Raw genomic sequence first — 21,348 nt, forward strand, 5'->3', positions numbered from 1 at the left:
GCGGAGATGCCGACAGTACCGCTTTCTCTGGCGCCGCAGGACATCCCCGGGGCACAGCAAGCCTGGAAAGACTTCCTCGGACCGTCCGATCGTATGATTTCTCCATATGTGACCCAGTCCCTCTCATTTGGTCGGATGCCATTCTTTCGAACTTTCAACTGAAGCAGTCGCTCTTGGAACAGGCAGATCAGAGTCAGCAAGATCGGTCATCCCTCATGGCGCTCACGCGTGGTTCTCTCACCTCGTTCAAGGGCCCTGTCGATGAGGGCTCGGCTATCAAGCGCAATCACCTGTCTCATGACAAACTTGACAAGGCTCACCAGCCAACTTCTCACCCACCAAAGTTTGCCCTGCCGTCAATCTCTACGGCTAAGCCAGTATCTACCCAAGGCCTTCGATCCCTGGGACAGCTCGCTGGATATGCAACAAGTGAAGAAGACGAGCCAACAAGACTTCTGATACCACTAATTAAGAAAGGCCGACGCAAGAAGCATAGTGCGTACAAGTCTGCTGAGACTGCGGCCAGCGATAGCAGTGAGTCTCGCAGCAGCCGCCCTCGATCTCGCCAAGTGCTCTCTTCACCAACTTTGGTTGCAAAACGCAAGCAACTTCAGACCTCAGCTTCTCGCCGACAGCACAAGCGCGCTATGGGAACCGTTACCCACAAAAGATCTGATAGCAAAGTGGGCAAGACGAAGAACATGACAGCCAAGAGACGTCCGAGTGAGCCTTTTGCCTCATCCAGCACCGCGAAGCGCCCATGCACAAAGGGCGGTTTCGTCGTCACGAGCAGTGACGAGAGCGATATCGAGGGCAGCGACGAGAGCGATCAAGATGACCGCAAGCATGGCAGTCTTTCTAGATCACCCGTCCCAAGACCATCCTGGGGACTAGAAAAACCAGACTCCTTTCCGGCCAGCTTGAGGGTTGAGTCTACTTCAACAAACCTACCGACTAAGCAGTTGAACAAAGACCGTCTTAACGCGCTTTTGGGAAGATTTAAAGGCACAAAGACGAATACCAAGGAGAAGCGACTAGCTATGCATGCACAACAATCCGTCGCAATAGTTCGCGCATCTGCCGTTGCTCCGGGTCTCACTGCACCACTTAACCCACAACCTTCAGCGCCTGTGCAGTCGACCGGTAGTAGCGATACAAACCGTGGTAAACGATCCGCTGCGGTATCTGAGACAAAACCAGCAGAAAGCCTTGATCAACAGCCTAAAGTCAGGGGTCCATCGATGTCCACGACTGAGGGCAAACCAACCTCGATCTTCCAAGAGACTGCGCAACCTATCGCAAATATCAGAACCTATGGTAGTGTACGAAAGCAGATCAGCTCAAACCCCTTACCCCCTAGCGCCGCTGTTGTAGGTTCTTCGCCCAGCGCAGTAATCCAACCGCGCAAGCTGTTGAATGAAAGTACGCTTCCAGGTCACGGGAATGATGCGTCAAGTCACAAGGCCTCACCTGCTACTAAGCCTATGAGTCTTCTCCAGTTGGCTTTAATGGATGCAAGAAATGATGGTACGGGTGAGCCATCTTCGAAGGCTCGGACTAGTGACCGAAACGAGCTGGAAATTGCCAAAAGAAGTCCGATCTCGACGTCTCCAGTCAGCAAATCCAGGAAGACGGCTCAAATACCTGGGAAAACCCACAATACCGCTACGAACGATGCAGCACCTGAGAAGCACTCACTTTCCCCAGGAGATGTTTTGAAGGTATCGAGGCCTGAAGCAGCGAAAAGATCACAGGATCAGGCACAAACATCTGCTTCAAATTCCAGGAGATCCACACCAAGTGGATCCAAGGCGGATACAGCGGACTCAAAATCTGCTTCGTCAGCTCCTGGACAACCAGCTCGAAAGCGAAAATTGGACATCATTTCCAATGGACCTGAACAAATCACCGGTACAGCATCCAAGAGGCCTACTCTGACCTCTACCACTGGTTCGAAGCGTCCAGGTAGTGCAATACCAGCATCAGAGGATGGTATTACCCCTGGCTCAGTTGTAGCCCCGAGAACATCTTCGCGTGAGGTGCCTACGAAGACTAGCGACGTGCCTTGTTCCCCCGCAAAAAAGAGAGACGCACCCCACGGAGCGGCTTCTACGCTTCAGATAGAGAGATCGTTGAACGACTCAATGATTCGGATGCCTGGAGGTTCGAAACAGTCACCGGAAGCCAGTACATTGATGGACGTCGATAGTTTAGACCATGCGACTACTGGTATATCATCTGTTTCCAAGACCACTGATGTCAATCCTGTAGATGAACACGTCGCGATCGTAAAGAAAGGGAATGATCTCCCAATGAAGGATCTGAATCCTACCTCGTCAGCGAAGACGATCGTAAGCGCCACCAAGACTGCTACGACACCACCCGTATCAACAACCGATCCAGGACTGCTTCCTTTGGAGACTACGATAGACACGAATGAGGAGATCCTACACCTCAATGGCCTCCCTGATGTTTCCAACGAGGCACAGCCTTACTTTGAATATTCCGTCTTTCAAAAGACCTGGCAGGGCGAGCAGGTCGAAAGCACCCTCCCAGCGACTGAGATCACCGTGCGACCCTTCACTAGCCTCGATGACGCAAACGCGCAAGCCGAAAAGGTGTTCCAAAGCAATGCCACCCTCTTGAACGACGTTATCTTCGAAAAGAGCAACAATCGGGACGAACACGGATGCTCCATCCTCACTGGCTCCATCACACCTTTTGACAACCCCGCAAACACCTCCCACCTCAAGATCTGGGTACAGCGCGACCTTGTATCCGCACTCGCAAACCAGACCCCACAGGCAATAAAGGGCACATCGTTCATCTCAAGCACATGCTACATTGTCCGCCTCTTCAAACTAATCACACAAGCCGACGCTGAAGACTCGTCCTCTTCCTCCTCATCCGACGCCGGCACCGACTCCCCCGATCCCCCAACCCAAGAACCAATCCGTGCCTACCACGCCCACACCCGCCCTGAAATCTACACCACCCTGTCCGCCGCGAACCGCGCAGCTCGCGCCCTTCAAATCCAACTCAGCCACGAGAAAGAACCCAAAGATGCGTTGAGCAAGGCCTTTCAGGAAAAGAATCTTCAAGAGCTCAATGCAAAGGTGGTTCAACTTCAGTCGCCATCGGACGAGGGAGGTGGGTGCTGGAAGAGCAGGTTCAACGCCTGTGGACTGGGCGGAGATAGTCTGGAACTCGTGGTGGAGAAGACGAGTCTTTGCGGACCGAGGAATCTTTGATGTTCGCGTGCGAGACTGGGTTGCGTCGGGGTTGCGATGGGGCATGGGTGTTTGAATTTGTGGAGGAGATGCGGTGTTTACGGGTTTGGGTCGGATGCTTTCTCACTTATCCTGCTTATCTTGCTATCACGGTCTGGGACATCCTACTATCTACTTTCCAAGGCGACGGGAAACTAACATATGAAGCCGAGAGGGCAAAACTTGTACATCACATTGGCAACCTAGACTCTTCCATCCAAACATGTTTGTTGTGCGTATATATTGACACGGCCCAAATAGTCACATCACACGCGCCCCTCCATCACGACGCCTCCATCACAAACAAACCACAAACAACGGAGACCCCACAGTGGATGGTGGCCGCATGTAAGCGTAGGTAGTAAACAACCTAAAGAGAAAAAAAGAAAACAACACACACCACAACACACTACATACATACCCAGGCCATGCAGCAACGATGAACCCCGCAGGCACTAGTCGCAGATAAACAAGGAGCCCCATACGGGAGCCCTTCCGGGCGGGGTTGAAGTGGAAAAAACGCCACAAGTGGGCTTGCAGAGCATCATCCCATGGCGCTGACCGAAAGAGTTAGCGGAGACGGAAATAGCGTGGGACGTTGTTGTCAGTGCTTTGCGGCTAGACGTGCTGATAACGATGATCTGGTGGGAACGACCACCGTATGTAGTAGGCCGCGCTTTGGCATCATGTTATCTCACTAGCACGTGTTTCTGGATTCGGTACATTCATCAATGTCATTATATCGTGGACAAGCATAGATACACTCCTGCGATGCAGGTACTCGTAGTAGAAAACAGTATATAGTACATGAAGCTTTTGAAGTCGTTACGCATATCCATCTTTTCTAAATCAGAGCTTCGCCTCTAAACATGGCTTCTCTGACTTCTCTGACTACGTCCGCTCGGTCACCGGGTCCAAGCAAGACGATGCCTCTTCCTCGCCTGCCCATTCGCCCAGTCCGGCCCAGACGATGGATAAAGTCAATAGTAGTATGTGGGACGTCGTAGAGGATGACGTGGCGAACGGAGACGGTGTCGATACCCCTTGAGCCCAGATCAGTGGTAACAATGACCTTGGTGTTGGGGAGCGTGCGTTTGTTCGGCGCTTCCGCCTTGTTTTCTTCACTGTCTTCGGCTTCCTTGGCAGATGCGTCGTTGGTGAAGGACTTGAGGATCTTGGCTTGGCGGGAGGGATCGGTGTCGCGGTGGAAGGCGAGGGCGTCGATGCCCTTCTTGACGAGGTACTGGGCTACTTGCTCCGTGTCTTCGCGTTCGTTGACAAAGACCAGGACGCGCTTCGTGGGAATGGCTTGTTTGCCTTCGGTGGGGTCGTAGTCGACGGATGCTTTGCCTATCTGCCATATGGTGTCGGCGCAGGCCAGCATCTTGTTGCCGCGGTAGGGGTCTTTGTTTACGTCTACGACACCTAGTTGTACTCTTCGCGGGATGGCGTGGAGGTTGGGTGTGACGAGGCGCTGCATGTCAGGGAACCTGTCTGCGAGGTACTTGTCGAGGTACTTTGGGATGGTAGCGGAACAGAGGACGAGCTTCTTGAGGGAAGGCGTCGCGCGGTCGAGGATATCGGTGGTGCTTTGCTTGAAGGAGCGGTCGAAGAGGGAGTCTGCCTCATCGCAGATAAGGTGGGTGACGCGGGCGAGGATGTTTGGGTTGCTTTCGGCGATGCTGGCGAGGAGCGGGGGCGTGCTGATGACGACGTCGACGCCATTGGGGTTGAAGAGCTGGTTGCGGATGACCGTGGCAGACATCTTGGCTGAGATTGGGGCAGCGCGGAACTTGACCGTGTGGGACAGCGACTTTGCGACGGCGCCGACCTGGGCGACGAGTTCGGCGGAGGGGACGAGGATGATGGCGCGCGGTCGTGCTGGGTCGACCGCCTTGTTGATCTCAGGCTCCTCGGCCGCGAACATGTCGGTCCTCTTGTCGTGCTCGTGGGCGGCGGCCTCGGCGGCGTCTCTCTGGGCCTGCTCCTCAGCCTCGTCCTTCTCGCGCACTTCCTCGGCCTTGATAGCGTCCAGCGTGGGCAGGAGGTAGGCCAGCGTCTTGCCTGAACCCGTTTCGGCTGCCAGGAGGAACGAGTCGGGCGCGCTCTTGGTGGACTTTACTTTTGCGCGCACCGCCTTGCGCAGGCCGAGGAGGGCGGGGATGGCGACGGCTTGTGCGGGGGTGGGATTGCGGTACTCGAGGCCGGGCAGGGCATCGTTGACGGCACGGAGGATGGGCTCGGCGAGGGGGAACTTGTCGAACGAGTCGTACTCGTCGAGCTGGCGCTTGACGGCGGTGCGGTTGTTGTAGGGCACCTGGTGAAGCGAACTCTGCATCTTGAGGGCGTGGAAGGGCTCTGCTCGCGTGCGCCGCTTGCCGTCGTCGCGCCCAGTGGCCGGGCGGCTCCCGCGGGCTTCTCGCTGCTCGCGCATGCGCTGCAGGCCCCGTGGTGCTTCGGTCCTGTTGAGGAAGTCGAAGGCGTCTGGCTTCCTCGCCGGCCCTCTGTCTGCGGCGCGCGCGACGTCGTCAGAGAGGATCATCCGCGACGGCCTGGGATGGTCACGCCCGCGGACGGGCCGCGGGGGTCGTGGAGAAGCTGCGCCATGGCGTTCGCCGCGTTCGCGCTGGAGCTGCGTGTACGGGCGGACGTGGTGGGCTGGCGGTGGTCGTCGTGAAAGGACCTGCACCTGGCAGAAGGGGCACACGCCCGAGACTCTGCGCAACATGGCTGCAACGGCAGGCTCTACAGGCAGGATGGAATTAAGACGGCCAGCTAGACTAGCATGCGCCGGCTAGGCCAAACCTTGACTAAAGGATGCGAGCTGGCGTGCGGGCTGCACAGGCGATGGCGCCATGATTCGAGGCGCTACACGGCGGCCGATAAGCGGGACGTTGCCGGGACAACCGCCCAACACCGACGCCTTGCTTGCATCCCGGCCATCAACACTGGGCAGCACCCGCGGCCCCAGCCATATCAATACTACGCGCGCCCACACATCCTCCTCCGCTCCTCCATCGCACATCTGCCCCCGCGCTCTGTCGGTGCCCTTCGCTTCTTGCCTGCCTCTTTCCCGTCAGCGCGCAGCCCTTCTCCGCTGAGCCTGCACGACTCCTCGACGGAGCCCATTCTTGACCCAGTGCGCCCGAGTGCGAGCCCGCGCACGGCACGGCGTTCACACCACGACGCACCCAGCGCGAGCGCACGTAGCAGTCAACATGTCGCGCAACGAAGCGGTAAGCATCATCGTACTTCCTTTTGCACTCGCCTGTTTCACGTCGGGCGCGCGCGATGCTGACCGCACTGCCCACAGGTGTCGCCGCTGCGCATCAACAAGACGCCCACTTCCTCGCCCACAAAGGGAAGCGGCCGTCCCCTGTCGGAAATCAGCCCCCATGAGCACCGCAGGAACTCTCCCAGCTGGAACCAGACAACCAAGGTATGTGCCCGCGCCCGACTCGCTCGCCTGCCTGCTAACCCGGCCCAGAAGATCATCCTGACCAAAGAGAGCTCGCCCTTCCGCGACTCGTCGCCATTCACTCACAGCCCGCGTCTCTTCTGGAAGGAGCAGACCACGTCGCCCAAGAGCCGCTTCGACACGTCGGAGAACGAGTACGAGGGCAGCTCGCCCCTCTCGCCCAAGCGCAACTCGATCGAGAACCTGAAGAAGCAGTCGCGTGTCAAGAACAGCAGCATGTTCGCACGCGAGCAGAAGCACGAGTACGACCCCAACTCGGTCCAGCCGCTCGACCGCCCGCTCGCCGCAGGACGCCCACTCAGCACCGCTGTCCAGGGCAACGCCTATGGCGGCAGCGGCCTCCACGGCATGCGTAACGAAGTCGAGAGCCCGGCCAAGGGCCACCACCACAGCCGCTCCGAGAGCCAGACACGGATTCCCATCCTCAGCCCCTCCAAGACGTCGCCCGCGAAGCTGCCCACACAGTCTTCCTTCGCTTCACCCTCCAAGTCCTCGCCGTCCGAGGGGCGCATGTCGCCCACCAAATCTTCGCTCGTCAGCAACGGTCGCTTCAACTCCCCACAGTACAACGGCGACTCGAGCGCTGTCATGTCTGATGACGAGGAGCTCGTCCACCAGACCCCCCGCCCGCTGCGCCGCCATGCTAAGAGTGTGACCTTCGACACAGCTCCACCTCAAATCACCGAGTTTGAGATGGTCACGCCCGACCCTTCAGTCGCCACCATGTCGCGCGACGGCAGCTACGACTCCGAAGACGAGACAGAGGAGGAGATGAGCTTCGACCAGGACGACAGCTTCGATGCCTCCCTAGAAGACACAGACAAGACGCCGGTCGTGCTGCCCGAGGACTGGCGCCACATGAGCCCGCAGGCTGCCGACACTTCGCTCACCGATCTCTACGACGATGTCTTTGAAGGTCGCGACAACAGTCCCATGCCCAGTGCCCGTCCCAACGGTACGACCAATGGCTCCCGCATGGGGTCAACAGCCTCCGACAGCGACTCAAGACCGCTTCCTCCTCTTCCCGCCATACCAGGCAGCCCCAACCGGCGGCGCGACTCGAGCATCGGCCTGTCCGCTGCCGCAGAGCGAGTTGGCGACAGGCGGCGTTCTCTTCCTCAGCTTCCGCAAGCAGCTGGCATCTCCAAGAGCGATTTGCTCAACATGCGCGAGGTGTCCATGTCGCTCGAGGACCGGTTGCGTCTGATGAACTTTGATGACGACCGCGATACGAGCACTCCAACACAGGAGATGCAGAACAAGAAGAAGGCAGTCGAAGTTGACGTTGCAGAAGTCGACGTTACAGAGTCCGAGCTAACGCTTGACGAGCCCAAGATCCCGCGCATTTCTCGCGAGTCCATCCTCCGGCGCGTCAAGAGCCGCAACTTCGAGGACGGTGAGGACGACGATGAGGAAGAGGAAGAGTACAGCCAGTTCGAGCCAGAGTATAGCCCCGAGCGCAGCTATGGCGATCTCGCTGACCTCGACCCTGATGTTCCTATTCCGTCGCGTGAAGCTTCTTCCAACTTCGACGAGCATCCGCGTCAGGTCTCAGGTGTCTCCGCCAGCGAGGCCGACAGCGTTGTCGACGCTTACAGCTATGCCAACCCAGATGAAGGCGATCATGCCGATGACACCGATGTAGATGGCAGTTCCATCTCTCAACTCGAGGACTACGAGCGCGAGTCGTCTGTCATCCGGCACCCTATGCCCCAGGAGTCAGACGACGAAGACGATACCAGCCAGTACTCGCCTCAGCCTGAAGAGCAGCCTACTTCCCAGAGTACTATCGACTCATCAGGTCCACCAACACCCGTCGTTGCCCCCTCTTCTCCTGTCTCAGGTGAGAAGCAGGCGCCTCAGGACGAGATGTACTCTACTTTCGAAGGTAAAGATATGGATCTTAGCTTGGACCCTCTAAAGGCCTCTTTCGCGACTGTTGCCAGTCCATTGGATACCGCGCCCAAGCTGGATGCCATGCGCGACTTCCTCCGCCGCCCTGTTACTCCTGAAGCTCAAGAGACAGAGGAGGACGGTTCCGAGTCTGAGGAGCCTGGTACCCCAGACTCTGTCATTCGGCATCCAGTGGCTCTTTCCCCTCCGCCTCAGGAAAATGCCCCAGAGGTTCCTCAACGGGAAGCTACAATCCGGGGTGCCGGAGGAAAGCTCAAGACTCGCCCGTCGCTCATCCCTGATGAGGTTGACATGGCAGCTACGCGTCGCCAGGTTAGTGGCCAGCATGCACCGCCAGTCCCTGAGCGCAGCCCGAAGCGCCAGTCAATGAGCCTAGAGTTGGGCCATGCCGACGAAGAAGGTCACTTCGATGACGACGATACGCAAGTGAGCATTACCACCAAGGAGAACCGCATGCTAGCTCTGAAGCTCGGTGATCTCGACCTGGGTGACGAGTCGAACGATCTCAGCTTCGGGCTAGACAAGGAGTTTGATAACATCATTGAGTCACAAAAGGTAGAGAACCTTTTCCCCATTCCCCCCTTCGCCAGATTCCCTACATCTTCCGCTGCCGTCTCCGACGCGGCCTGCCAGATGTCAGGTGAAGGCTTTGTTTATAGGCACAGTCCCGCTAACGATGCTATTCCCGAGCAGAAAGGATACTTGATGCGCGAAAACACCAAAGTCGTTGTCGCCAGTAGTCGACAGTTTAGCGACGAGAAGCCGCCTACCCCCACCGAACCCACCAGCGATGCAGCTGCCAAGCCTGTCTCTCGTAAGACGAGCGCCGAACGTAAGCCCGCCTGGACAAAGGAGCCTTGGAATGGCAAGCCTCGCAGGAAGAGCATCCGCACAGCATCCGGTCGCCGTACTCGAACCTCTGAGGGTCCTGCACCACCTCTTCCTGGCCAAGAATCTGCTGTTGCTGGTGGTCTAGACTCAGTCGCTGAACAGGGAGATGACGGTGAGCCTGAAGAGGGCGAGGAACGCGGTCTCGTGTTCGTCAAGGTCGTCGGTGTCAAGGACCTTGATCTTCCGCTACCAAAGCACGAGCGAACCCACTTCCAGTTGACACTTGACAACGGTCTGCACTGCGTTACAACGTCTTGGTTGGAGCTTGGCCAATCCGCTCCCATCGGACAAGAGTTTGAGCTTGTCGTCATGGATGATCTCGAATTCCAGCTCACACTACAGACCAAGCTGGAGCCTCCAGCCGTCCCTCAGATTGTTGCCGCGCCAGCCAAGGCCGTCAACCACAAGAAGTCGCACTCTGCCTTCCGGAACCTTCTCTCATCGCCGAAGAAGAGAAAGGAGCAGGAACGCAAAGCGCAAGAGGAAGCCGACCGCATTGCTCAACAGGAACAGCAGGAGGCTCAAGCTGCTGCCAAGCGCAATCAAAAGGCCACTGCTTGGGACCTGCTCCATGACCTCGTCGGACCTGATGGGTCTTTCGCTCGTGCCTATGTTTGCCTCAACAACCACGAGAACCAAGCATATGGCCGTCCGCTGACTGTTGACATTCCTTGCTTCAATGAGTGGGCTGTCGATAATACTGGCGCCAGCAGTGTCAAGAGCAAGCGCGGAGGTGTCGTTCGCCGCCCACCTTACCGGGTGGGCAAGCTCACTCTTCAGCTGCTATACGTCCCGAAGCCCAAGAACGCAAAGGACTCTGACATGCCCAAAAGCATGAATGCCTGCATTCGCGAGCTCAAGGAGGCTGAGCAAGTCAAGGACATCAGCTTCGAAGGTACACTGAGCCAACAGGGTGGTGACTGTCCAGTAAGTTGAAAGCCTGCAACATTATTCGTAAACATGGCTAACATTCATTGCAGTACTGGCGACGTCGTTTCTTCCGCTTGGAAGGCACGAAGCTTACGGCTTACCACGAGTCCACACGGCAGCCGCGTGCTACCATCAACCTAGCCAAAGCTTCGAAGCTCATGGATGACAAGAGCGCTCTCCAGCAACCATCCGCAACCAAGACCGGTGGTCGGCGCAAGTCCGGGTTCGCCGAGGATGAGGAGGGCTATATGTTCGTTGAAGAGGGCTTCCGCATACGGTTCGCTAACGGTGAGGTCATTGACTTTTACGCCGACAGTCGGGAACAGAAAGAGGCCTGGATGAAGGTGCTCTCGGAGACCGTTGGCAAGGACATTGCTCAAAACAAGGGCTGGGCGGCCATGGTCCTCGAGAAGGAGCGTAAGGAGAAGGCTACGCGATCGCAGATTGGTGCGCCAATCTCGCCAACCAAGTCGCATCCCATAGTCACGAGCTCACCGAGCGTTAACCGCCGGCCTTCTCATCAGCGCACTCAGTCGCACGATATACTGGGCTCTATCAAGTCCACGCCTTCAAGTCCGGTAAAGGGCCACGCCCGCACTCAATCGCACGCGCCGACTCCACCTCTTAAGGATGTTCGCATGTCGCATGCGCCGCCGCCACGGCCGCGAACGCAAGAGTCAAGCAAGCCGGGTCGCAGAGAGCAGGTTCGATCGATGATTTTCTAGTGTCTCTTTCCATCTCCATCATTGATACCAGTCACCCTCTTTCATTGATTGTTCAATTACTTACTGGCTTTTCTTTGCGTTTTAGCTTCGCCAATACTCTTCTCTCTCTCATCGACTAAGATTGGGGTTTTGGAGACGGCGACAGGGGAGGAGAAATCTGAAAGGTGCGGGTGCTGCGCATCCGTTTCCCGAGTCGAATACACCATCTCGCTGAGCTGCGGCGCTTCGGCACATTCTCGCTGTTGCATACAAAGCCGCGGAAACGTTGAAGGAGTGCTGTTGCGTCTGTTTCTTTGTATCACATCTTATCACTGTTCTTGTTACTGTCTGGTGTGGATAGGCGTTGTATTCATCTCGGCGTTGCCGGCTATGGGTTTATGATACTGCATAATGATTGATAGCGACGAGGCATTGAGTATGAGCAGTAGTTATATCAGGTGTATGAGAACATAACATGACTCCAAAGTCTACTTTTTTATATTATATGATTGTTGCTGGGTGTGCTGTGCGTGATGCGCTGCGGGGATCGTGTGATTGCCGCTGCCTCCAGGGCCCTCGTCTCTACGCAGGCAGGACATCAATAGATACAGCAACCACAGTCCCTCGCTTTGGTGCGCGTATTGTGGAGCGGCATGATTGCATTCTTCTCTATTGATATCCCGTGTTCCAGGGCTTTCCGTCGCGCGGACGCGGCGTGATAATTTTTCCACTCAAGTATGATGATGCATTGCTTTGACAAAAAGCGAAGCACTCTCATTCATACATCCGACAACGGCACCGTAAGACATACGCGCATACGTAAACCCCACTGTGATCTCTAATGCTCTCTCGATACTGCCCTGAAATCACTCTCATGCGTTGAGAGAATGTTGGACAATTGAGAATCTCGCCTGGCGTAAAGGCACAAACCGCGACACGACAATGAATGCTGTCGTGTAACGTGACGCGACGCTCGTGTGTCCTCGTTAGAGCACGATACAGCAAACAAATAACCGCTGGCATGTCAGCAGATGGTTCAAGCTAGCAGGTGCTGGATTAGCAGGGTTGCGGTACACATCAGTCTTCACTTCACACTCCTTTCTTCACCCGCCATTATCCATTGCACCTTCAAGGTCATCAGTGGAGAAGATCAGATTGAAATGAAATCGATATAGAAGGCAAAAGTATCACTCGGTGTAGAAAGCAGAAGAACGACGACGATCAAAACAATAGAGGCTCATCGAAAAGACTCTTCTTTTACAGCACAGTACAACGGTCTGTTGCATCGGTGCGTACAACGCGACCGCTATGGGTGCATCGCATTCTACGCCTCCACCACTTGTTGAAGTCAACGCTCCAGGAGGCAAAGTCCTGGTTCCACCTGGTAACCCTCCCTCTCTTCCTGCCACCTACCACGGGTCCTAGTATACCTTAAAACTTACCGTACTGACGGTTTGTCTATAGGTACAGCATTCACCGTCCACCCACCTTCTTACGCACGATCACGATCAGAGCCGTACACACGCGGTCCCATCTACACACCCTGTTCACCGGGCAGGCGAGCACGCCTAAGACCAAGACCTTACTACGGAGGAGGGCGAGATCTCGATATCTTGGAAGACAGTGAGGAGAGCGAAAGTACGTCACTCGACATGATGGAGGGAATAGGCCCAAGGGGTATGCGACGACAACCCTCCAACGAATACCCAGGTAACATGATGGGAGGTCGCATGCCAGGAGTGGGCCGAAGAGGTGGACCAGGAGGGCTTTTCGACGGAATGGACGCAAGACCTAGGTCTGCGCCTGAAATACAGGTAGGTGGCTATCCTGGCATGATGGGCGGTATGCCGATGGGCATGCCCGGGAGTCCGGGGCTAGGTGGCATGAGAGGTTTAGAGGGATTGGGCGGTGGCATGGGGCCTGCTGGAGCGGGCGGAATGGGAGTTAGACCGCCATCTGGCATGCCGCCGGAATACACGTCCAATCCACCAATACCTCCTCGCTTTGGTGCTGGCGGAGGTATGTTGGGGCCAGGCATGAACCCGTACACAAACCACCCGGGACCACCATCCAGCCAGTCATCGAGTAGCGTTCCTGATCCACCTCAGGCGACGCGACGACACTCCGGCAGAAGGCCAAGACACTACGAACACATCCCCATGGGCGCGTATGCCAACGCCGAGAAGCCACGGCGGCCTCGGGCGGAGCCGCGAACGTCAGCCCGTCTGAACCGCGGTCAACCTTTTCACAAGAAAGTTGGACCATCGGGGAAAGAGTGGATCGAGGGCGACAACGCCTGGCTTGATGCTTGTACCTGCACCACAGGCTGCAACTGCCGGAAAAGCTACCGCGTACTATACCGTGCCCAGAACGATCCCCAGCACCATGGCAGCGACTCCAACGAAGACGAACAAGACCACCTCCGCACTAGCGGTGAGATCAGATACATACTGAAAACCGACTTGGGCCGAGACTGCGGCGATCACACAGCCTGCAAAAAGAGCAGCAGTGAAAGCGACAGCAGCAGTAGCAAAGACGAAAAGAGTAAAAGGAGAAAGAAGAAGACGAAGATAAAGTCGGATGAGAAAGCGGACAAGAAGCGCAAAGACCAGTTCGACACACTCAAAGATGACATCTTGGAAGCGTTGCAAGATCTCAGGAAAGACAGTCGTCAGCAACAGCAACGACGTCAGCGTGACAGTTCCGAAAGTCCCGCTAGACAACCTTTCGGCGGCCCGAACATGGGCCAGCGTGCTTTCATGATGAACAACGGCGGCGGTGGTGGTGGTGGCATGGATATGGATCCGCGAATGGCACAGCAGATGGGCATGATGTCCGGTGATCCATACGGCACCACGGGTCGGATGCCACCTGGCATGGCTGATCCAACAGTGACGGGTGGTAAACGGGGTATGATGCATCATGGCATGGGTGGTATGGGCATGGGTATGGGCATGGGAGGGGGCATCGAAAACGACATGTTGTCAGAAATGGACGACATGGGGCTAAACATGAACATGGGGAATCCGTATATGCAATCTGCCGGCGGCGGTCTCCTAGGCAAGAATGGAGGTATGCGGCACCCCTTCCTGTCGCATCGAGGGGCGGCCAAAGCAGGCAGGCAGTTTGGCAATGGGGGCATGGATATGGATATGGATCAGATGGCGGCCATGTACGCCAAAGCCATGGGGAGTGGACGCCGCGGAGGCATGATGATGGGCGGTGGACGCAATCGAGGTGGAGGAGGTAGACGAGTCCACTTGGACACATCGTCTGATGAGTTCGATCTCGGACCAGGACCTTCGATGCGGTCGTCAGGCATACGACATGAACAAGGCGGCGGCGGCGGCGGCGGAGCAGGAGGAATCCGTGACCGGGCCGGTAAGTAAAAAGCCCCCGTCACCCACCTTTCATCATGATCATCATCATGGTCATCATTCCACCATGATATTTCTTGGGATACGTACAGTACAGCACACTAAATCTTGTTGCATTCTAGGGCGTGGCACCACCAGGAGACCAGGCGTTCAAGACAGGGATAGCCCGATCAGGCGTGACTTTGGTGCCAGTCCGCTTGGGAGGAGGGCCAACCTCATAAACAACAACAACGGCAGTCTGGATCGTGGCAAACAGCCCCGAGTTGATACAGATGACGACGATGCTTATTAGGAATGTGCAACACCTGGTCCTCAATGTGTGAGCAAAGCAGAGACGGCACGGAAACATTACTATAGTACGTACGTGTGTATGTCTCGGTCAATATTAGCCTGGTCAGACCAATCGTTGCGTCGGACCCAAATTTGGTCTTGTTCTTCTTCTTTTTAGTTTAAAGCAGGGCGCGTCACGTTTCGCCCATAACAGACGATCCAGAATGCGGTCAGAACGCCCTGTTTCGCGTGGTTGGGACCTGGGTAGTGAAACATGTCGATCCGCGGGCGCGGACACACCCCCTCTCGTTGCTGTGGCAGGGGCGGGGCGGCCTGAGTTGGCTGCTGCTGGCAGATGCAGGCTGCGGTGCCGAGGAACGTGCAGCATCGGGCTTGCGCTTGCCTTGGCTTGGCTGCGTCTCTCGACATGACCAACCTCATAGTTGGCACGACCCGTGTCGACAATATCAGGGCGCCCTGTCAGCTTTCCTCGGAGATGGCGAGAGGCGTCGAACTCACTTGTGTATGTTGGGCAGCCACAACTTATGCACCTGTGGCTCGATATGGCCGGTGTTGGGCATCACAATATAAGGGTATCAAGCCAGCATCCCTCGGAAGTGACCAATGACGAAAGTGACGCGCATCACCGATAAGCAGGAATATGCACAAACAAAGTCGTCATGTAGATGTTATGATTCGTTATTTTGAGCTGAGCTGACCTTACGCCTAAGATGAGCCGGGTTGAACCCGCCAGAATGCCCCATAGCAGCCGCCATGAGCAAAAATGGATCTCTTGTGAGACCGCCGTCGTGAAGACATGGGCGTGTATGAGATCTATCGTGAACGCACGTCCATTCCAAGTGTAGATCTTCCCGATCTGCTGTGTAGATGCCTACATGAATAAATACCGACCGACCAACTCCTCGCTTGTAACGCACAGGAAGTGAAGCAGAAACCAGGAAACAGGACTCCAAGGAAATGGAAAAAGAAAAGAAGTTCATGGTTGTCGACTGGCTGTAGCTGGGGGTGCTGCGCCATGTCGCGTAACTGATGCGCTCAGTGAACCATTTCGAGTGACCAAGTCGAGGAGATCCACCTCACTAGCCTCTACGGGGCGCACCAGCCGAGTCCGGTGGTAGCAAGACCAGCGGCACTCGCAAGACGCTTACCCCGCTCATTGAGACTGAGGATCAGCAACTTCTTCTCGGCCCAGAAATTCTCGAAGGCGTTGATGTCATCTGCAGATATGGCGCCCGGGACACGCTTGGCCTCCTGCCACTCAGTCTCGACCTTGTAAGACTTGTGACGTAGACGCGGCAGGGCCTCGGTACGTAGGTGCGACAGCTCCGCGGCGTACTTGGCGTCGTGCGATCTAAGCGGCGTAGAGAAGGAGCGCTCACGTGAGCGGGAGAGCTCCGAAGGACCCAAGCAGATGGGTGAACCAGGGCACATGATCTGAGAAACAGAGAAGGCTGGAGTGGAAGGAGAGGCGCTCCCTGACTGAGAAGCGGATGATGCGCTGGTGAGAGGCGAAGAAGTGTCAGACTGGAAGACGCTGCTGGCGTTGCTGACTGTGCGGAATTTTGGAGGCGGAAGCTCGTCGAGGTGGACCAGAAGCTCGTCTCCAGTGGCCCTGGGGTCGACTTGACTATCGTCAAAGTTGTCGAGGTGCTTGTCGAGACGCTCGAAGCCTATTTGCGGTTAGTACGATATCAAGTGCCTGAGGCGTAATTGGACTTACCAGTCAGAACAGCGGCACCCGCATGCTGAACATCGCCGAGGCAGGACTGGACTTGCTTGGGAAGATGGTCCCAGAGCTCTTGGGGACAGTACCAGTGGCGGAGGTGAGAGGGGTCGTAGCTGAATGCATCACCGTCCTTGGGGCAGAAAGTGCGAGGAGCATCGACGTTGGAGGGAGTGCGTGAGAGGCAGGAGATGGTCTTGCGACTGGAGTTACGGCGGGATGTTGGGATGGGGTCGTGGTAGACAGGGTGGGGAGATAGTGGAGCAGCCATAGCGGCAACGAGGTAGGTTGAGTAGGTCTGTGTGGAGTCTTGGTCGAAGGAGAGTGGAGGGTGGAGTAGGATAGTGGGTAGCGGGAGCACTGCAGTGAGTGGCGCTGTCAAGACTCAAAGGAGCGTGAGTGATATTTGTAGAGAACGATGGGAATCTTCTAGACAAAAAGGTTGTGTGAGGTGGTGGAGGTGGAAGGGTGAAAGATCGCGGAAGCGCTGGTGATCGAAGGTGTTAGCGGAGTAAACAGGGCGCCGTGTGGAGTCAGCAGGGGTATGCGGGCACTTTGCGGGCGGCGTTGGTGCGTGAGCTGATGGTAATGGGAAAGTGCGGCCCCGGGACTTTCCCATATAGTCTGACGGGGCAGCTACGTCAATGGACAGTGAGAGCAGCTGCACGGGCGGTGCGGTCGGGGTGGGCGTGCAAGCACAGCGGCGCGGTGGTGAAGGGAGGGTGAAGGGGCGGCAACGCTGTGGTTGGTGAGGCCAAATGCCCAGGAGCTTGACAGTCGAATTGCGGGCTACTGTGACGCAGGGAAAAGCGTTGTGCGTGCGCCGACCTTGCAAAAGGTGCTAGGGCACGACACCCAGACGCTCGGGATGATGGCCGCCCAGTCGCTGCACGGCATGCCCGCCACACTACGGCGCTGCAGCAGGCTCCCAAAACGAACTTGCTGGGCATGTCTAGAACCTGCGCCCGACGGTGCTGCTCCCCGTCTTCTGAGGTGGGCTGATGCAAAAAAAGGATAAAACCAGCCAACTTACATGATACGTCACTGGGCCGCCGCTTCCTTGTCTTCTCGGGCTGATCCGGAACCGGGCTGGCTTGGGGGCGAGGCGCAGGCTGAGGGATGCCGAAACCAGCCACACGCACTGAAACGGTGCGAGTGCGAGGCGAAGTGAGTGGGAGACGGCTCGAGGTCTGCTCCCAGACGGCTTTAGTATGCGGGTTTCAAGTCTGAACGTCAGCTGACTGAGGTACTTGGAGGCCGGCGCCTACTCACTGCAGTAGCGCAGCGATGGCTTTGGCGGGGGAAGTCGCGTTAGCCGAAGTCTCTGTCCAAGCGCAGAGCGGTACGGCGAGACGGGATGCGACGACGATGTCCTGGTGCGCGCTTTTGTAGCAGGGCGCGAATTTGGCCGCCATGGGCTGTGTGCGGGCGATGGGAAAAATTTATCTCAAGGCGTCTGGTTCCGGCCCCACAAACTCTATCGCCCTCTCGATTGTGGTCTGCTTGTCGTCAGCACGCGTGCAACGACGTACGGTCCCTAACCAACGCGGATCGACCAAGGGGGAGCTGCAAAGGACGTAATCATGTTAGCAGACAGACAACAACCACAACCACACACGACACACGGCCAACGTGCTGCGCCCGCTCCTGGACTTCACATGCATGTCTCATGATAGTAGTATTACTAGTACTACCATGATTGTCTTGGTGTTGAGCGGGTATCCACGACGCGTCTGCACAGCCCGCACGCGTCCCAGGAAACCCCTCATCACAGTACATGACGCTTTGTTTGCCCTAGTTTTGGCGCGACGCATCGACTATTCCAACCTGCATTGCGTATGGTTAGCATCATACTGAGACCTGTGGCATTCGTCCCACCTTTGGATCAAGTGCACCCCTGATGCCGTCTCGACCAGATCGCTCACCTCGCCCTTGTTGAGGGCGAAGGCAGCCTGCTCGAACTCCTTCTGCATGTCGCCCTTGCCAAAGAAGCCCCTGATGACGTTAGCGTTTCCCGCCGCATCTCCCACTGCAGAGACTCACAGATCGCCCCCCTTGCGAGCGCTACTGCAGTCCGACTCGGTCGTCGCGAGTTCAGACAGAGACTTGGCGGTGTCGTCTTCCTGGCCCCTCTCGTACGCCTGTATTTGCTTCTGGTAGTCCCGTATCATCTCCCGGGCGTCCTCGACCGAGCGCGTAATCTTGGGCTCCCGCCAACTAGCCGGACGCCTGCTGTCGCGATGCTTGACGAGGAGATGGGCACATCGGATCTTGCCTTCAGTCGGCGCGAAGGCTGCGGGCGCAACGCCCTTGGAGCTGTGGTTGGCGGCCATGTATGCCTTGAGCTTGTCCGGATCGGTTCCAGCTGGTGGCTCCCATCGCGAGTCTTTCGTCTGGGCGTGGAAGTAGTATGGGAGGTTTTTGGTGTTGGAGCGGCGCACCTCCCATCCCTCGGGGAGACCAGTTTCGGCGGACGACTAGGATGCGTGAGGGGGTGCGAGGTGGGTTGGGACGACGGGCGCAGTGCTTACCATGGTTGCTGGCGATGTATGCGTGACGCTGGACGGGGTAGGCTGTGGTAGGGGGAGGGCGAGCAGTGCAGAGGTTGATAGGAGTCTCCGCACGGGCAGTTGTGCGTGCAGCGTGGAGCGACGTCTAGAATTGCAGGCGGTGGACAGGGCGATCGGCGCCTCAAGGTCGATAATGCGGGGGCGCCTGCCAAACAAAGAACGCGGCTCTGCTACAGCAACGGAAGCCGCGCGAATCAAGACGAGTGGCCCGCGCTCGCCGACGTGACTCTGTCTCTGTACCTACCCAACTTTTGTGCGCAGGCTTCCTCGACGCTTTTGTCTCTTCACACGCGCATAACAGCCGTCACGACGATCCACACGCACACGCACATTTACGATTTACGACCTCACGTCCACTCAGCATGGCTTCACCAGCAGCGCAAATGGGCGGCTCCAAGGGCGGCAAGGAGCCCATTCTCTTCCGCTTCTGCTCAGAATGGTGCGTCGCCTCTTCTGCAACCAAGAAGCCTGGCTAACCTCGCGCAGCTCCAACCTGCTGTTCCCCCGCGAAGACAAATCCGAGAACAAGCTGCTTTTCGCCTGCCGCACATGCAACTTCACCGAAGAAGCGCCCTCATCCTGCGTCATGCGCCACGAAATCGCGTCCACAGTCGGAGCCACAGCTGGTGTCACAGCCGAGGTTGCTCAGGATCCCACGGTTGGTTACTCCCTGTCCGATGCCCAAGCTGCCCAGGCCGCTCTCTCTGAGGAGATGCCCTGCTGCACCATGTGCGGCATGCCCATCATGTGCCAGGAGTGCGGCGAGGAATCGGCTCCTGGCTTTGCCCTCGAGGCCGAGGACGAGGACCCGCAAGCCGAGCGCCCCCAGCAGCAGATGCGCGAGGAGGATGAAATGTTTGAAGACTACGACGACGACTTTGACGAGGACATGTGGGACGAACCCACGTCCTGAAAGCGCCTCCTGCGTCTTCCACCAGTACAGTTGCTTGCTTGCTCTTGAGCGTGCTCGCTGACTGTGCCTGCGTCTAGTTACCGCGCATCCAGAAACAATGCACAGAGTGCGGCGAGAACGAAGCCGTCTTCTTCCAGTCGCAGCAGCGGACCGCCGAGACGGGCATGGTAAGCTTCTCGTCCATGTTCGCAAGCCATTCTGACCGGTCCAGGCCCTTTATTACGTGTGCGCCGGATGCGGTCACGTCTCACGCCCGTCTGATAACTAAGAGAACAACGACATGGAATGCATGTAGCTGGCGTTTACTCTCACATATTTGCTGCGAGGAGTTTAGGGAACAGCCGTTGAGATACCCATGGGTACAATTGTAGTGGCATACACATAATGTTACATTCCAAAGCGCTCATAGACTCCCAAAAAATGCATCTTTCATCCCACCCATATGCCAGCCGTTATACGTGCATGGGCGCCAGCGATAGGATCTTGGACCACTGCTTCTGCCTCAGTTCTGCCGCGACAACACCACTGACTCTCGATCCGATGGGCTCTCCGGCCTTGTTGATAAGTACGCAGGCGTTGTCGTCGAACTTGACCACGCTGCCATCCGGCCGCTGCCACTTCTTCGCTGTCCGTACCACAACTGCGTGTCGGACGTCGCCTCGCCGTACTTTGTTCGCTGCGCTGATGGAGACGCTGTTGCCGGTTTCCGGGCCGAAATTTCGCTGTTTCTTTACAACCACTACTATGCGGTCGCCTGCTTCCATCAGCTTCGTGCCGTGCCTTGGAGTTTCGCGCACATACCAACTTTCGCGGGGCGCTTCGATCGCAGGACATTGACGCACTCGACTATGGCGGCGCCCGAGTTGTCGATGCAATTTACGAGGGTCTAGAAGGGCATCCATCAGTCCTTGCTCTGCCGCCCGTGACCGGCGCAGCACACCTTTAATTGAATCATCCTGTGTCTCTTCTCCCGATATCCCGGTCTCGAATGCCTGCCTCGATGCGCGCGGCGTGGTGGTATTGACGTCGGGGGTGTGTGTCTTGGTCGCTGTCAAAGTCGCAAGCCGGACTCGTGCCACCGCAGTTTAGCCGCACATGGGCAGGGGCCCCGATGATGCTCGCTTAGCCCTTCACCCCATGCGCCGCATGCGGGTCTTGATAGCCTGCAGGGCTAGTTCCGTCGAGTCCATACTCCCGTAAACTATTGGGCGAGTGCTGGATCCCCCGTGCGTGCCGTCGCTCGCTCCTTCCCTTGCGCGCGTCGTCTGCACGCTCTTTCTTTTCGTTT

The 21,348-nt window shown here is 57.0% G+C and overlaps 8 protein-coding genes across 8 annotated transcripts; 4 read left to right on the forward strand and 4 right to left on the reverse strand.

The window, feature by feature from the left end:
- Window positions 1-6: 6 nt before the first annotated feature.
- J4E90_009198 (uncharacterized protein) lies at window positions 7-3,251 on the forward strand (the record flags this gene model as incomplete). The annotated part of the gene is made up of 2 exons (XM_051438718.1): window positions 7-15; window positions 168-3,251. The coding sequence occupies 2 exons, from the start codon at window positions 7-9 to the stop codon at window positions 3,249-3,251; spliced, it is 3,093 nt and encodes a 1,030-aa protein (XP_051287381.1).
- Window positions 3,252-4,113: 862 nt separating this feature from the next.
- MRH4 (RNA helicase) lies at window positions 4,114-5,997 on the reverse strand (the record flags this gene model as incomplete). Its single annotated transcript, XM_051438719.1, has 1 exon — window positions 4,114-5,997. One exon carries the CDS (start codon window positions 5,995-5,997, stop codon window positions 4,114-4,116), a length of 1,884 nt encoding a protein of 627 aa, XP_051287382.1.
- Window positions 5,998-6,487: 490 nt separating this feature from the next.
- Window positions 6,488-11,207, forward strand: J4E90_009200 (uncharacterized protein; the record flags this gene model as incomplete). The annotated part of the gene is made up of 4 exons (XM_051438720.1): window positions 6,488-6,505; window positions 6,583-6,708; window positions 6,757-10,479; window positions 10,533-11,207. 4 exons carry the CDS (start codon window positions 6,488-6,490, stop codon window positions 11,205-11,207), a joined length of 4,542 nt encoding a protein of 1,513 aa, XP_051287383.1.
- Window positions 11,208-13,021: 1,814 nt separating this feature from the next.
- On the forward strand, window positions 13,022-14,575 carry J4E90_009201 (uncharacterized protein; the record flags this gene model as incomplete). Its single annotated transcript, XM_051438721.1, has 2 exons — window positions 13,022-13,028; window positions 13,065-14,575. The coding sequence occupies 2 exons, from the start codon at window positions 13,022-13,024 to the stop codon at window positions 14,573-14,575; spliced, it is 1,518 nt and encodes a 505-aa protein (XP_051287384.1).
- Window positions 14,576-15,940: 1,365 nt separating this feature from the next.
- J4E90_009202 (uncharacterized protein) lies at window positions 15,941-16,848 on the reverse strand (the record flags this gene model as incomplete). The annotated part of the gene is made up of 2 exons (XM_051438722.1): window positions 15,941-16,524; window positions 16,575-16,848. The coding sequence occupies 2 exons, from the start codon at window positions 16,846-16,848 to the stop codon at window positions 15,941-15,943; spliced, it is 858 nt and encodes a 285-aa protein (XP_051287385.1).
- Window positions 16,849-18,394: 1,546 nt separating this feature from the next.
- Window positions 18,395-19,111, reverse strand: J4E90_009203 (uncharacterized protein; the record flags this gene model as incomplete). The annotated part of the gene is made up of 4 exons (XM_051438723.1): window positions 18,395-18,404; window positions 18,456-18,572; window positions 18,621-19,054; window positions 19,109-19,111. The coding sequence occupies 4 exons, from the start codon at window positions 19,109-19,111 to the stop codon at window positions 18,395-18,397; spliced, it is 564 nt and encodes a 187-aa protein (XP_051287386.1).
- Window positions 19,112-19,509: 398 nt separating this feature from the next.
- J4E90_009204 (uncharacterized protein) lies at window positions 19,510-20,060 on the forward strand (the record flags this gene model as incomplete). The annotated part of the gene is made up of 2 exons (XM_051438724.1): window positions 19,510-19,586; window positions 19,634-20,060. 2 exons carry the CDS (start codon window positions 19,510-19,512, stop codon window positions 20,058-20,060), a joined length of 504 nt encoding a protein of 167 aa, XP_051287387.1.
- A 452-nt stretch (window positions 20,061-20,512) lies between these two features.
- On the reverse strand, window positions 20,513-21,015 carry J4E90_009205 (uncharacterized protein; the record flags this gene model as incomplete). The annotated part of the gene is made up of 3 exons (XM_051438725.1): window positions 20,513-20,814; window positions 20,862-20,946; window positions 21,001-21,015. The coding sequence occupies 3 exons, from the start codon at window positions 21,013-21,015 to the stop codon at window positions 20,513-20,515; spliced, it is 402 nt and encodes a 133-aa protein (XP_051287388.1).
- Between the last annotated feature and the right edge of the window lie 333 nt (window positions 21,016-21,348).

Source organism: Alternaria incomplexa (assembly GCF_024043165.1).
Source record: "Alternaria incomplexa strain BMP 0042 chromosome Unknown scaffold_15, whole genome shotgun sequence".
Taxonomy (NCBI): domain Eukaryota; kingdom Fungi; phylum Ascomycota; class Dothideomycetes; order Pleosporales; family Pleosporaceae; genus Alternaria; species Alternaria incomplexa.